Source organism: Caenorhabditis briggsae (genome assembly GCF_000004555.2).
Source record: "Caenorhabditis briggsae complete genome, chrV, whole genome shotgun sequence".
NCBI classification, from domain to species: Eukaryota; Metazoa; Nematoda; class Chromadorea; order Rhabditida; family Rhabditidae; genus Caenorhabditis; species Caenorhabditis briggsae.
The window spans coordinates 9,460,410-9,476,224 of record NC_013488.2 but is presented as its reverse complement, the minus strand read 5'-3'; the positions used below and the strand labels follow the sequence as shown (position 1 = coordinate 9,476,224).

Here is a 15,815-nt window from a genome sequence, read left to right as displayed (position 1 = left end):
GAAGTCTTCAAAAAAATACAAAAAAAAAACGGCTAAAAGCAACCAAAAGGGAGTAAAATGGAATACCGTTTTGGACCTAGTTTTTTTTCAGAGTCGAGAAAGTGTTTCCCCTTTTTACATTGATAGCAAAACTCAAAAAAAAATATGGGCCGGTATCAAAAAAAAATGTCAGAAAAGTTGATTGTTTTCCAATCAGAGACAATGAAAAAAGTGGGTCACTCAAAATTATTTTGGTAGTTTTGAACGCATTTTTCAAACTATTTTCCCCTTTCAGTGCGATCATGTTCTCAGCAGCGCCCTTACTTTGGAATTACCGTTAACCAACAGGCTCCTAAAATTGTCCTATACAATTATTTAAGAAGGCGATTCAGATTGGCCGTTCAATTAGAGTTGCTTTTCAATTTCAGGGGTCCATCTGATTTAGATTTTAGAGTTGATTACTTCTAGAACAAGCGTACTTCTACGCGAGATCATTCTCCCGGCAATTAGTTTTCAGAAAAGTTTCAGTTTTCAAAACACACCAGAACCTCCTCATCTTGCTTTAAACTATTCAATGGTCACCATCTCAATTGTTTCCCTATCATCTTAACTTTTGTGTTCATAAAGAAAGCAGTGTGGTCGACGGAGAAGATTGACGATACCACGTGTTTGATCGCTTCTCGGATCCCCTATCCCTTTTGTTTTTCTTTCTATATTTTCTTGAAGAAGAACGAGTACACACATGTTTCAATGAACGTACTTTGATGGTGTTTGTTTCGGAAAATTATCTGTCACAAAAAAGATTAGGAGGAGCACAACTGATTACAAAATTGGATGAAAATGGCTTTCGACTAAAAGTCAAATCTGACAAGTATCAGAGTTTGAAATGAAGAAGATGGATTACACTGTTTTTCAGACATGTTTTCAGATTGGGGTGATATGAACTCAAAGTTTATGAAAACTGGGAAAGGAAGAAACTTCGATATCTGAAAATTCATTAGAACATTTATCAATAAGAAATTCAAGCACTTAGCTTTTAGTTGAAATAAGTAGTTTCCGTAATACCGTAAACACTCTAATTGAACTGCATTCACTTCCAATAATAATTCCCAGTGTACAATCTTTGAAAAATAGCAGTGCAACCTCTAATTGAACTGCGCTTCCAAGTGGTGCAATTTCAATTATAGTGTCTGTGTGCTGTACATAAACACGATGTACTCCATTTTCCTGTTTTTTACAGCAGCCGGCAATAACCATAAACACTCTAATAGGATGCCCCCAAACCGTCAGCGTTGATCCCATTTATTTAGTTTCCTGTAAATGATATCAAAAAGATGTCAACAGAAAAATTGTTTATCATTATTGTTTATCAAAATAGCATTTTATCAGTTAACACATCTTTGATATTTTTCTCAGGAAACAAGATAAATTGGCTCAAAGTTCCAATTTTTGGGGTCATTCTATTTTGAGTGTTTACAGTATTTGAGTTTTGTCATGTTTTCCTGTGTAAATTCAATTTGATATTTTATGGTACACTTGTTCATCAAAAATCGCTCATCTCGTCATAATTAAATTAATACAGAACATTACGAGTACTGGAAAGCGAAGATGGAAAACATTCATTCCATTAATCTGACATACAATTATGTTTCAGATTTAAGCGTTTGGATTTCCTTTTTCATTTTGAAATCTTCCAAGCTGGCTGGCTTCTTCGTGATGATTATTATTACTAATTATCCAATATAATTATAGTTTCTATCCCAAACTGTTCAATGCTCATGCTCTCTCCTGTCTGCTGTCTCTAATCACTTTTTTCTCTTTATTTTTCTACATTTCTCACGGAGAAAATACACCTCAAGGTCACAATTTTCCATCTCTCTTCTGTCAGTGCCTTCAGTCGACTTCTCTTTTTTTCTCTTCAAATTTGTACGTTGTTTGTAGCTCTATAATTGCGTGGTTTCCAGGTGGCGAGCACATTGAGTTCATTTGAGATAACAGTTGGCGGAAAAAAGCCAAAGAACGTTCGAGGCGATCGAGCAAGAAACTGGGTTTTGGTTTTGTTATTTTGAGTTGGAAGTTGTGCTCACAGAGCATTGTTGCTCTAAAATTGAAGATGAAACTGGGGACGGTTGCAGAGAAGTATTGAAAAATATGACTCAAAGTTAAATCCCAAATCCCAAAAATTAGCACGTTTGAAAGTACCAGCGACCAAGTTTCCGAAGATTCTCAGAGCCTTTCTGAAAATACATCCCTTGTTATACGAAAGTTCAGATACGGATACTTTGATCGCACTTGAATATTGTTTTTAGAACTTACACCTAGTGTTAGTAGTATATTTACTCTGGTATATTTTTACATCCTTTTCAATTCCATAATTCTGAATTCTGTTCAACTTTTGAGAAAAGGAACAAAGAGCGAAACAACCGAACAATTGCTTCTGACCATTTCTTGCTGTAGTTTGAACTCAGATCAGAAAGTGTTGATGTATCCTTCTGATTGCAATTGTTTTTGGTTTCACTTTCTCACTTATCCGTTTTCTACTCATCTAACTACTCACGTACACACATTTTGCAACAGCAGTTGATTGGTAGTGGAAAACAGAATAGATAACAAGAAGAAGAAGACCGAAAGTTAGTTAACATTTTATTGAAATTTCGTTTTCAATGATTAGGCAAGTTGTTTGTGACATTCGATACTTCATCGAACTCTGGTGCTCTCGGTGTGTCGATGAAGCCGAATCTGGAACATACCGTTTTTAAAAATAACGAGCTAATTTAAAACCCACTTGTTTTGTCTCAATCTCGCAATTCCAGTGGCATCTCTCAATGTTGGATAGAAGTTCTCTTTGGACACGAAGTCGTAGAAATTGCACTTTTCAAACATGTCCCGTACCGGAACTGAAAATAATTATTTCCGTCTTTCTCAATTAATTCACTCAAATTACTTTTCGCACTCGCGAAATAAACCTGCACTTGCTTTTTTCTGAGATCAGAAAATACTTCCTTTAGTGCACTGACACCCATCAAATCAATGAATGTGAATCCCGAGCAGTCAATAACAAAGTGACGAGAGAGAATTGGGTTACGATGGAGACCCGGATGATGAGGCTGGAAATTTTGAATATTCTGAAAAAAATGTTTCTGAGGAGTACCTGTTGATAGACTGGAGCAATTCGATGCACTCCTTCAAAAGCGAATCTATGGTCCTTGGGTTTTACCTGGTAAACTGAATTGAATTCAGGAGAACTCTTCCACGACTCGTAGGCCTTTTCCACACATTTTTTGAAACTGAAAATTCAGAATTTTTCATAAGTCACTTATTAAACACACCATTCAATGTTATGGAACAAAAGTGGAGCATCGAATCGGAAAATGCAAATTCCTTTTATGAAAATAACTTCTTGATAGTGTTGGGTATCTCTAAACTCATCCGTATCTTTTACATTTGCCAGAAGGTGCCATTTCGGACTGAAAGTCAACGTGTTGTTCAGTTTTTATGACTGGAAAACCTACTATTGTTCTCTCAAAATAGTTGTGAAGAGTGCAAAGGAGATAGCAATGATAAGTCCTTCGGAGACATCTACAAGTACGGTAGCAAAGAATGCAACCATCCAAATGCACTAGAATCAAAAATTGTTTCTTTAAAAATACAAATTTCGACCTACACAATCAATTTTCGAGAGCCTCCAGAGTCCTGGTAAATCTCCCAGTTTCCAAAGCATACTTTTCAGAGCAACCACAATAATTGCCGATAGAACACACATTGGTAATGTTTCTAAGAATCTTCCAAAATAAAGACTAACTGATAAAACGAAAAGACAAGAAAAGAAAGTAGCCATCTGAGTTTTGACTCCAGATTCCACTCCAACCATTGTTCGTCCCAATCCAATAGACGTCGGAAATGTGGGGAAAAAACTTCCGCCAATCGCAGTAAATGAAAGAGCGTATAGTTCTTGGCCAGCGTCTAAATCATATTGATATTTTTTTGCGAGCATTTTCGAAAGTGATAGGTGAACAGCCACGACAACAACTGCGATACTGATGGCATCTGGTAATACACGAGGAATCAGTGATGGTTGGGGAAGTGAAAGTTCTGGGAGACTGGAATAATATTGATAGTTCAAATTGATATTATCATGGAAGTTACCCAGTCGGAATCTTATTCACAATCTTCACATTATAAACATCGTTCGCATTAGTGAGTGCAACAAAAATGGTAGTCAGAATCACCTGAACATCACATGACTTGACATTTTCAAAAACAATTGACCTACCGCGACCAACTCCCAAGGTATCGGAATGTTCGATTTGAGTTTCCTTTTGACAACAGGATTCACAAACTCTTTCCCGCACTGAAGAAGCAACATTGTCACAAATGATATAGCACAACACATCAGATTCGCATTCGGCATGTTCATAATTATATCGAATACATTCTAAATAAAAGTTTGGATTTTTAAAAGAAAATTCCATGGTCTCACTCTGATAAGGTATCCTGGTCCACTGTGTTTTACTAATCCTCTCATCCCGAAGAGCTCTTTGAATTGAGAAACCAGAACATGAACTGCTGATCCTGTAGTGAAACCGGCAATCAGCTGATCCGAGAGGTACGTAGTCAGAAATTGAAGTCGGAAAACTCCCATCATAAACTTTAAAATGTATTTAATTCAAGTTCAAATTTTGAACAAATCTCACCTGAACCAACCCGACTCCTAAAACCAGTGCACATGATACATCTATAGGGGATGGCAGTTCTTGATCGCCAGGAAGAAGTGTTGAATTCAAATTATCTGATGGAATATACGCTTCTCTTTCCACTGCTAATCCAGTCATAAGTGCAACAACTGCAAATGTTCCGAGACTAGCATGTTTCGAAGTTCCAAAGAAAATATAAATGAATACAGGAAATATTGAAGTGTAGAGTCCGACGATAGGCTCCTGCCGAGATAATATGGCATAGGCGATTCCTAAATATTTTGTTTTGAATTTAGGTAAAGTCATTCAACTACTTACCTTGAGGTATTTGTAAAACTCCAACTGTTATTCCTCCAACAATATCAGCGGTCAAGTCATTTTTCCAGTTGTAACTCGGCAACCAGCCAAGAATTGGAAATAAATTGAATAAGAAAGTTTTGAAATTGGAACAAGAGGTGAATGGTTCGTAGTACCTGTCAAGTTCTCTTTTCAAAATATTTTTGATTTTCAGGAAAACGATCATCGTGTTTTCAGTGTAAAGTGACTAAATGGTAACTAACCGACTGGCCACTTTTGTCGACTGTTTTTTCAATTTTCCACCCTCTTTTTGCCTCTTTTGGTAACCGTATTTCTCGTCGAATTCAACCTAAAACATTTTCAGATAAGGATCTTTTGTTTGTGTAAGTATACGCACCTGATTCATTGGCGCTCTTCTTTTTTCCGCATAGAAACTTCGAAGAAGATCGTATTCTTCTTCTTCGACCCGAATCATGGTGGGAGTCAATGGCGTCGCTGGTTCATCCATCTGAAAATTAAATACAGAGGTCTTAAAAGTTTTCAAAGATTTCGAATAAAACCTTCAAAGTTCGAATAAAACCTGTATTAGAAAGGTCCATTTAATAGAAGGGCACCTCTAATAGAAGGGCCCACGAGGGTTGGAAAAAAAGAAGGGCCAGTTTCTAAATATGTTTTTTAAGTTAAAAATTTCCGTAAGTATTTGGAGAAAAATATTCCAAAACTTTACAGAAAAACTTCAACAACTTGCTCAGATTTGATGAAATCGATAGATTTTCAGGAATGTTGAACGAGATTTCACCAACTTTTCGATGTGAAATTTAGGGAAAAATGTCCTAAAAAAATAGACGGTTCCCTCTCATTGAAACGGTTAAGATACCGTAATAAATGGATAATTACTTCGAGAACCGCAACTTCACAATTTTTTCAAATCGTCTGAAAATAAAGCGTCTCTCCAAGACTACTCAACAAACCCCCCGTTTCCCAAAAACTCCCTCAAACGACTGCTACAGTACCCCTCTCAAAAAAACCTTTTAAAAATTCTTTCTTCAAAAGTGAAAACTCTCTCTATGAAACAGTCAACAGAAAGAGCAGAATGAGTCCATCTCCACTGGAGGTCGCACTTTTATTCCGTTGTATTGACTTATGTAAATCAGAAAAATTCGATAGATCATGTCAATTTGAGAGAGCACAGAGTGACCGTAATAATAAAAAGATACGGATTACATCATAGTTCACAAAGATCACAAAACTTTTCTGAATGAAAAAGTGTGCGTGCAGTCAAGAGTAATCCCAAAAAATTTGAATAGTGAGGGTGGGAATTATAATAACGGTTTGGCCATTTCTGTTCTGGAAGTTTGTTATGTGTATTTTGGAAACTCTAAAGTCTGGAAATTAAGAACGACTGAAAAATAAATAAAACTTCATTTTACACCATTCAATGCAAACAGTAGTCATTTGTTTTCTCAAGGAGTTTTCGTCTGACTCGTTTGTTTCTTTTTATGATATAAATTAGAATAAATCAATTTGTTCACATCGGGTGCGAACTCAAAACTTCTGTGAGTCGGTCATGTTCCGGAACATAAGTTGTGTCTTTGAATCCCAGTCTGAAAATTATGTCAGGAGTTAAAAATAAGTCAGTAATTAAGAAACTTACTCTAATTGACGTTGTCTCGCAATACTTGTTGCATCTCGCATTGTTGGATAAAAGTTCTCTTTCGGTACGAATTTGAAGAAGTCACACTTGTCGAACATTTCACGAACAGGTGCTTTTGCATTTGCAAAGTATACCAGAATTCCTCGTTTTCTCAAATCAGAGAAAATCTGAAAATTTTCAATTGGTTTGAGAGAACAGTTTTAGAAAAGTTACTTCTTTCAGAGCACTAACACCCATCAAATCGATAAAAGTGAATCCAGAGCAGTCAATGACAAAGTGCCGAGATAAAATATCAGCGGACATGGTGTTCATAGTGTGAACCTTTAATTTATTGACTGATTACTTCTGAAAGTACGAGACCTTACCGTTTTCCCATCCGAAGACTCATCCGACCCATCCATTTTATGATTCAAAATTGTATCTCGTTCCTCGCGAAGAACGTAGAATTCGTGGGATTTCTGCCACTCTAGGTATGCTTTATCGACAGATTTTTTGAAACTGAAAATGCAGATTTTTTTGGGAACTTGTCACAAAGGAAAGGTTTCACTGACCACTCGACATTATGAAATAACAAAGGAGCATCAAAACGGAAAATACAGATTCCCTTGAAATACATTGAATCACCATATCTCTCAGAATCCTTGAAGTCTTGAGTTCCTTTCACAGATGCAAGGATATGCCATTTCGGACTAAACAATTTTGTACAACTTTCGGAATATTTGAATAACTCACTATTGTTCCCGAAGAATTGTTGTGAACAGGGCAAAAAAGACCGATATGATCAATCCAATGGATACATCAAGAATCACTGTAGACCCACAGGAAACCACCCAAATTGTCTGAAAATGAATTTTAAAATGGTTTTGGAAACTGTCAGGGCAAAAAACCTACAAAATCAATCTTCGAAACCTTCCATAGCTGTCCTAGATCGTAGAATTTTTTGAACATTCCTTGTAAGGCGAAACAAATGATCGCAGAAAGAGCAGCCTAGAATTTTCACTCATCTCCTAATCTTAAAAATTTGCAGTTACCATCGGCAGTGTCTCTAATAGAGATCCAAGAAAGAAAACAACCAGAAAAACAAGAATTGAAGAGAATAAAATCGATAGTTGAGTCACACATCCAGCTCCAACAGCTACTAGAGTTCTACTCAGAGAACAAGAAATTGGAATAGTTGGAATGAAACTGGAAGCAATACTCGTGAACGAGAGGGCAAATAATTCCTGGAATTGAAATCTGATATATGGCTTAAAATACAATTCCTACCTGTCCGGCATCCAATTGATAATTATTTTTCTTGGCTAACATTTTACTGATAGACAACCATACGGAAACACTGACAATTGTGATACTGATTGCATCACTAAACACATGTTTGAAGATGTCAAACCTAGGAACTGCAAACTCTGGAACTCCAACAGGAATCTTATTCACAATTTGCACTGCCGAGGAAGCATTGACCCCAGAAAAATACACAAAAGCAGTTGACACAATGACGACAACAAGCTCCCATGGAATAGGAATGTTCGATTTTGTCTTTTTCTTGATGAATGGATTCACAAATTCTCTTCCAATGTATAAAATAATCAAAGATCCCACAGAGATTCCCAAACTGACAGGATTGAATCTAGGAAGAGCCAGAACCAAGTCATACAAGTGTCGGAACAGATAAAATGCTCCACTGTGACGTGTAAGTCTTCTGATTCCGAGAAGAGTTTTCAATTGAGACACAAACACATGAATGGAGGATCCAACTGTGAAGCCAGCGATGACTTGATCAGAAAGGTACGTGGTTAGGAAGTGTAGACGAAGGACACCCATCAGGAACTGAAAGGGACTTATGCAAATTATATTGTGTTATCGTGTTTTTAGTTCCCTATATTTTTCAGAACCTAAAAAACCCCCGCATCGTTTCACTGACCAATATCAATCCCATGAGAATTGTTATGGCACATGATACTTCCGTTGCGGTCGGATACTCTTTGATAACCTCTGCCGGATCCAATACATCCGTCGCATTGAAAGCAGTTTCCTCCGGTGCTGTCAAGCTCTCAACGGAAATACCAGTCATAAGAGCGACCACAGCAAAAGTTCCTGAATTTTCAATTTCCTTGAAAATCTATACTTCCGTTTGAATATTGGCGTACCTAGGCTAGATTGCTTGGAAGTTCCGAAGAGCATATAGATAAGAGGTGGAAAGAGAGAAGCATAGAGCCCGTTAATAGCTGGTTGTCTCGCAAGAAGAGCGTAAGCGATTCCTGGAAATGGAAATAATTGTATAGAAGTCTGAATAACGTATACCTTGTGGAATTTGCATCACTCCGACCGTAAGCCCTCCGATGATGTCTGGGGTCAAATCTGTTTTCCATCGATACTCGGGGAGCCATTTGAGAATTGGAATTAGGTCGAAAAGGAAATTTTTGAACGCATTGCAAGACAAGAATGGTTCGTAGAACCTAGAAACGAATTTTCTGGTTTGTTTCTTCACAAGGTTCTCCATATGCGGCTTGTTGTAGTCAAACTTCTCGTCAAATTGAGCCTAAAAGCTGGGATACGAAAATTGAGAAACGGCACTTAATAGTACCTGATTCATAGCTCCTCTCTGTACAAAACTAACTCTCCGATTACTTCTCTCATTTTTATTGTAAAAGTTTTCCAAATAGTTCTCCGATTCTTCCTCGGCTTCAGACAGATGCCTCGTCTTGCTAGATTTTTTAGGGGGATCCATTCTTGATTTCTGAAAAATCTGAAATAAAGAGTATACGAGACACTGAAATTGAGAATTAGAAGAATAAATTTCCAGCATAATTTTCAGAAGAGCATAATTTCAGCTTCAATATAATTTCAAGGTAAAACCTGTACTAGAAGGGTCCCTTTAATAGAAGGTCCCTTGTAATATAAGAGCCCTCCAGAGATATCTTGGAACAATAGATGAGCCGGCCCTTCTAATACAGGCTCTACCGTAATTTATATGCACTCAGAGAGTCATAGTGACAAGTTCCCAACTGGAAAAAAAGCGAAACTGGAATAAAAGTTCTAGAACAACGGAAAAAAGTTTTGCCAGGGCCACATGGCATAATAATGGGAAATCAGAAAAAAACAGATAGGAATTTATGCAAATCTGAAAAGAGTCTCTGCAGAGAAAAACTATATGATTCTAGGAGACATTGACTCTTTGTTGCTCTATCTCTTTTTCCTGTTCATTTCAACCACGTCAGTCGGAAAACATAGGAAACTTTCGCTATTCTCACGTAATTCCTCTTTCCGATTGTTTGGTCCCAAAATTGCTTTTTTTTCTCAAATAAGGATTTCAGAAGGATCAAATAAACATGGTTGTAAAACATCAGAAGCAAATCAGGAAGTGCGCTTTGTTGAATTGATTTATACCCAACAATTCTTTGATTCTTATTCCAGCCAAATAAATTCAATGGATGAGACACTCATCAAGATGAATCAACATTAGTTTGACGTCAAGACGTCGAGTTGAAAATGGAAATGGGTTTCTAATTCCGGGTCACATTCTAAAATGAATTCGTTGGACAGAAATAGCAAAAATAGGCATTGGGTACGTGTCAATTTGAATAGAAGAGAAGAAGGAAAAGTTGACGATCACATATATTCGAAACGATTATGGTATACAAAGAAAAAAGTGGAAAAAGAAAAACATGTATTCAAAGTTTGAATTTCAAGCTGTTCAAAAATTCAAACTATCTGATCATAATAGTCTAAATGACGTTTTTTGTTTTTTACATGATTTGTATGCTGTTTGTCATGTGATCAGTTGTCTTTGAAGGTGTTAGACACTATATGTCGTCAAAGGTCATTCGTACCGGGTCAACATATGTTCAGTGTTCGATGAGACATGTGTTCGAACATACTTCTCTGAATAGTTTTTATTTTGATAATCGCAACATTTGTTCCCAAAAAAATTTAGGATATCCGGAAGGATGAGTTAGGATGAGTTGTCGAAGACGTCGATGGTCCAGATCCAATGAAGTATAATCTCTTCCGAAGGCATGGAAGAAAGAAGATGATCGCAACTGGGTCAATACAAGGAAAAGCAGATGCAGCGATAGTTGCAGCAAGATAAATTGGAAAGAAATCCAAAAGGAACACAGGACCAAACCATACAGCCATACATGGCATCAAACTAACGCATATTGGAATCAATGTCTGCACTGTGAGAGCTTGGAAAAGTTGGTGTTGGAGGCGAAGGGTCTTGACACTTATGTTCGAGTGGGATTTCAAATTGTTCATTATCTGTAAAAATTTTTTCAGGATAATTTTCGAATTTCAGACCAGCCTTGTGCCCAAGAACAAAAAAGAGTCCCATCGAATAGGCTGAACTAGTTGAAACAACAGCCACACCGATCCATGATCTTATAACCGCCTCATTACTTCCTTCCCAGTAAAGTGCTATAACCATATTGAAGTCATACGATGTCAAGTTGTACAATTGTTTGAAAGAGTCATGAATGTATTCTTTTCGTTCATGGTCTCCGTAGAAAAAGTATTCGCAAACCTGAAACGTGATTTTTTGCTGGCTCAATTTTCTGGCTCAACTTACCGCCGTCCACAGTATCATGTGCGAGAAACAGTAAACAAAAGTTAGAATGAGTCCATAAGGAATAAAATATTTTTGGATGAAAATTGACCTATTCAATACGAGGTATCTGTAGATGAAATGGGCATGAAGAATTGCATAAGTAACTGTTATGAAACCACAACGAATAGAGAGAGCTAGTTGTCCAAATTGGGAAAAGCTCAAGAAGATTCCTTCAGATACAAAAATTACAAAGGCGTAGCGATGATCATGGACACCCTGAAAAGTTTCAATAAATATTAGAACTAACAGCTCGGCTGCCGGCTTGTAAACTTCTGGTCAAATGTTGAGAGGGGTTTAACTTCTGGAAGGATATTGGCCAGGTTCAGGTCGGAAGTTGCCCAAAAACTGTTGTATAGCGGGCCATGGTCAGATTTTGTTCGGATGTTGAAATTTGAAATACTACTAGGTCGGAACCTTGTCAAAAGATTGGAGGAGTTTGGTTGGCTTAGTGTCGGTCTTATCCGGATTCCGACCAACCTCCGATCAGAAGTTAGCGGCGACGCACGAGAGCTTTCGATTCAAAATTACCATTGGAACCAATCCATCGTAAAGTGAGCAAAGCATGTTGAAAATTGAAAAACTGATTAACAAATGCCGATAACTTCCAAGGTGCAGTTTCCTGTCACTCGTCAGTAAATATATAAAAATTGGGTTGAATAGAAAGGATAGAGCTCCACACAGTTTCGGGATTAGATAGTGAGGATAGTTTATGAACATTCCTGATGACGGTATAGTATGATTAATGGAACAGGGAGATTACATTCGTAGTTTTTATAGCAGTGTTCATATTGTAGTACCATCTGATTCATCGACGGATTTTTGTGTTCGTCGTGTGTCTTATTTGCGTGTGAAAAATGAGATATGTAGTGAAGAGGTGTACATCTCATTTTCTGATTTTCCAAACATCGGTGCGTTTGTGAATAATTGTTTTTCATTGCCAAATTTTGGTTTATGAAAAAATCGAGCTTGAATTTCAATTCCCATGGTATACTGAACAGATCCTCAACTCTTAATGAATCAGAATTCATTCAATAAAAAACAAAATCAGACGTTTAATGTGAAACCTCGTCAACAATAGCTTCTCTTCCTTTTTTCTTCTTTCCTCGTATTCTTTGGGACCCAATGGTGCCAGGAACGACCCGACACTTTCTTTTCCCCTCTCCTTTTCACCCAATGCTCATCTGATTCGTTTTCTCACTCAAAAAAAGAAAACCGAAGCGAGCGAGGCGCCATCGTTTCTCATTTCGTCGGACCTACGGCATATTTCTATTTGTGCGTGATTCACAAGCTCCCCATTCCGATGGTCATCAGATGTCACATCCAAGAAGGAAGGGCTACGTAGTATCGTATTTCGAATAATGTTGCTCGTTTCCTGCTTGATTGTTCTTGGAAAAAAGGCAGGGAGCTCCAAATGCAAACATTGATTGCAGTAGCCTCTCAAAAATGGGCGGAGCTTAAAGGGCGGGAAATCACTGGGGTAGGATGCAGAGGAAAAATGAGAAATTGGCATCTTCCTGAGCTCATTTTTTCGGGGGAATCCTTCGTGATTTATTCCGATTTGAACTTCTAAACTCTGAGCTATTATCTTTCAAAAAAACCAAGGATTAGTTAATAGACTACAATAAGCATAATGAGGTGAATTGATCTTTGCAGCACAAATCAACAAACTTTGTTACTTCGCTCCTGTTGTTGTGCTGAATGTCAAGTCCGTTACCCTTTCATGCGCTAGAATGCAATTACTCCTATATATCGGTCCACTTTTTTCGGAGTTTTTTTTTCCGAAGATTCTTCAATGTCCAAATTTTCATCAAGTTTATTTAGTTCCATCTCACCCTCCCTAGACTATAGTTTCGGGACCTTCAACTTCCTTACGAAACTTTTTTTGAGCAAAAAGAAACAAACATCTTGTTTAACTCGTTTTGCAGAGAAAAAACATTATTTCCTTAAAGTTCCAAAAATCTGTTTCAAAAATCTCCTAAAAATTTGTAAACAGATTCGAAGCAATCCTTCTTATACCGTAGGATCAAGGATTATGCCTAGGAAGATGTTTGAGAAGGAAAATGGATCACTTTACTTATTAGATGTTACTAATACCTATTTAAGCAAGGTAGTTCTAGGTGTTTGACGCCCAAACTGACATTTAAAAATTGTTCAGTCCTCGGTCCCATCACTAAAATAACTGGCACCCATCACTAAAATAACTGAATAAATGGGGCCAGAGTATTTGAAATAGACTAAACCCCAGACAATAAATCACTGAACCCTTTTCTTTCCAATCCTACCACCGCCAAAAATCAGAAATTGCTGACTTCTGGTACCCTTCTTTCTCTTTTCTCCTGCAACATCTGCTTCAATTTTGTTTCTTGAACTACTCCCACATTTTTTATTGCTTCATTAGGTTATCTATGTCATTCTCGCATGATTTACCAATTATCAGAATCATTTTAGCTTATGACTAGACTCCGCTTCAAGCACTTGAAATCCTATGATCATCCACCCACATTTTCCTATTTTGCTACCCGCCTCTTTTAGCCTTATTTAACTAATTACCGCATCTCGCTACTCATTTCCAATCTTCAGTCCATTCAAACTTAATCTCGTTTTGCAACGCTCTTGTTTTCATCTCGAGGTTTTTTCTCCTTGGGGGCTGGTTCGTTTTTTTTTTGCAAAATAATAAAAAGTATGCAGAATTCGTTCTAGGAGCTCACATGAGTGGTTTTGCTATACCCGAGGGTCCATAAACTTTCTGTTCAAACATATTGGAAAACTTTTAGATAGGAAATAGGAAATAAATATTAAGTAATAGAATCTGAATGACGGACCAAAAATAATTCAAACTTTTTTCAAAATGTGCAACTGGATACTTTAGATTATAAACAATGAAAAGGGCTTCTGACGCTGCAAAAAAGTTCATGAGTCAGAGGTAATAACACATTTTAGAATTCATTAACATCGGCGATAGGTCAAATGAAGGTACATGATCAAGAATCGAGTCAGTACTTCTTCGTTTTGTACTTTTCCTTTCAATAAGTCTGTTTTGCAAGATTATCCGATTATACATGGATCAGAACTCACAAAGCAATATTAAAGAAGATTTAACCCTGGTTTCTGAGTTTTGGTATTCCGAATTTAAGAGTTTTATCCCGGTTCTACCCGTCTTTTAAGGTACAACATGCAGTTTTGATTCTGGATAACAATTTTTCTTAAGCAAACCTCATATCAATCTCGGGCAACTTCTGGTTGAAGGTTGGCCGGATTCTGGATGATACCGCTACTAAAGCAGACCAAAACCCAGCAAACTTACGGCAAAGTTCCGACCTTGTAGTATTTCTACTTTCAACTTGCAACCAAAATCAGACCGTGGTCCGATATACATCCTTTCTGGTAAAACCCGGTTAATATCCCGTAAACACTCCAATGTAACGCTACCAAAACCAATAAATTTTGTCTCTCATTTCTTGTAAAATATATCAAAAAGTAAACGGATAAAGTGTTGCTGATATTATGATAAATGTTTTGTTAGTTGACTACTTTTCGATATCTTTTACAGAAAATGAGATATGGAAGCTCAAGATTGACGGTTTACATTCTATTAGAGTGTCTACGGTCCGTCCAGCAGCCAAACCCTCTAAACGTTTGATCAACAGTTACAACCTCACAGCCGAGAAGTTGCCACCACGTATCCGACTCAGATCAGCATTTCGGGTCTGTCAAGCTGTGGCTCAATTTCCTCCTATTGACACATTCTCTTCCTGCCGTGTCCGAAAGTTCTGCTCTCCCACACTTCCGTTTGCTTTTTCCTGTGGAGCCACACCTTCAGGAGCTCACAATATGGGCTCACTGACCACTAGCCACCACCATCGAAGGATTCTTCTTCTCTTGTTTATTGCCGCGTTCAAAGTAGACTCCAGGAACTGGAAATTGCGTCCAAAGCTGCCAATATTTCCAGGTTTTCCAGGAGCACGAAACATCGATTTTCCGCGTTGTAGCTGTGTTAATTTTTCGAGGTCCGCTGTAAATTAACAAGAAACTTTCTTTTTTTGGACCTCGAATTGATGTCGAAAAAAAAACACAGCTACAACGAGGGAAATCGAAGTTTTAAGTCCATGGAAAACCTGGAAAAATTGACAGCTTTGGACGCGATTTCCAGTTCCTGGAGGCTACTTTGAAGGCGGCATATTATTTATTATTTATACAACATCTCTTCCCTTTGAAGTCCTTTGAATCGGAGTTGAATCTTTGAATCTTTGACATGTTTCCAATTTTAAACCAACAATAGAGACACCAAATCCATATGGCATTTCGTTTTCTTTTTTTTCCGCATCAAACAAGACCAGTCTATATTCTGATGGAATATGCTATATCTCTTCGAACTCTAATAATCCTAATGTACACAAAAGTTTTTTTCCTTCCTTCCTACCATAGCGTCCTGATGAATAAAGAAAAAGAAGAAGACGTACTTCGCCTACTCCATAGCCATTTTTCATATTCTCATTTTCATTTTCCATCATCATCATCATTCCATACACTCCCAGCAGTCCCCACCCACTTCTATTCCCAGTTGTTTCTTCTGTTTACTTTTGCG

General features: G+C 37.4%; 3 protein-coding genes across 3 annotated transcripts; all 3 read right to left on the bottom strand.

Moving 5' to 3' along the window:
- Positions 1-2,639: 2,639 nt before the first annotated feature.
- On the bottom strand, positions 2,640-5,478 carry Cbr-sulp-5 (the record flags this gene model as incomplete). The annotated part of the gene is made up of 14 exons (XM_002636505.1): positions 2,640-2,718; positions 2,765-2,876; positions 2,924-3,086; positions 3,131-3,266; positions 3,309-3,446; positions 3,492-3,598; positions 3,644-4,079; positions 4,126-4,208; positions 4,253-4,414; positions 4,460-4,627; positions 4,674-4,945; positions 4,992-5,146; positions 5,234-5,319; positions 5,368-5,478. 14 exons carry the CDS (start codon positions 5,476-5,478, stop codon positions 2,640-2,642), a joined length of 2,208 nt encoding a protein of 735 aa, XP_002636551.1.
- A 1,020-nt stretch (positions 5,479-6,498) lies between these two features.
- On the bottom strand, positions 6,499-9,352 carry Cbr-sulp-4 (the record flags this gene model as incomplete). The annotated part of the gene is made up of 13 exons (XM_002636506.1): positions 6,499-6,574; positions 6,625-6,791; positions 6,838-6,945; positions 6,990-7,122; positions 7,176-7,313; positions 7,357-7,463; positions 7,516-7,611; positions 7,656-7,847; positions 7,891-8,451; positions 8,546-8,718; positions 8,772-8,882; positions 8,926-9,163; positions 9,209-9,352. 13 exons carry the CDS (start codon positions 9,350-9,352, stop codon positions 6,499-6,501), a joined length of 2,244 nt encoding a protein of 747 aa, XP_002636552.1.
- Positions 9,353-10,554: 1,202 nt separating this feature from the next.
- On the bottom strand, positions 10,555-11,794 carry CBG23243 (the record flags this gene model as incomplete). The annotated part of the gene is made up of 4 exons (XM_002636507.1): positions 10,555-10,884; positions 11,012-11,146; positions 11,192-11,446; positions 11,759-11,794. 4 exons carry the CDS (start codon positions 11,792-11,794, stop codon positions 10,555-10,557), a joined length of 756 nt encoding a protein of 251 aa, XP_002636553.1.
- Between the last annotated feature and the right edge of the window lie 4,021 nt (positions 11,795-15,815).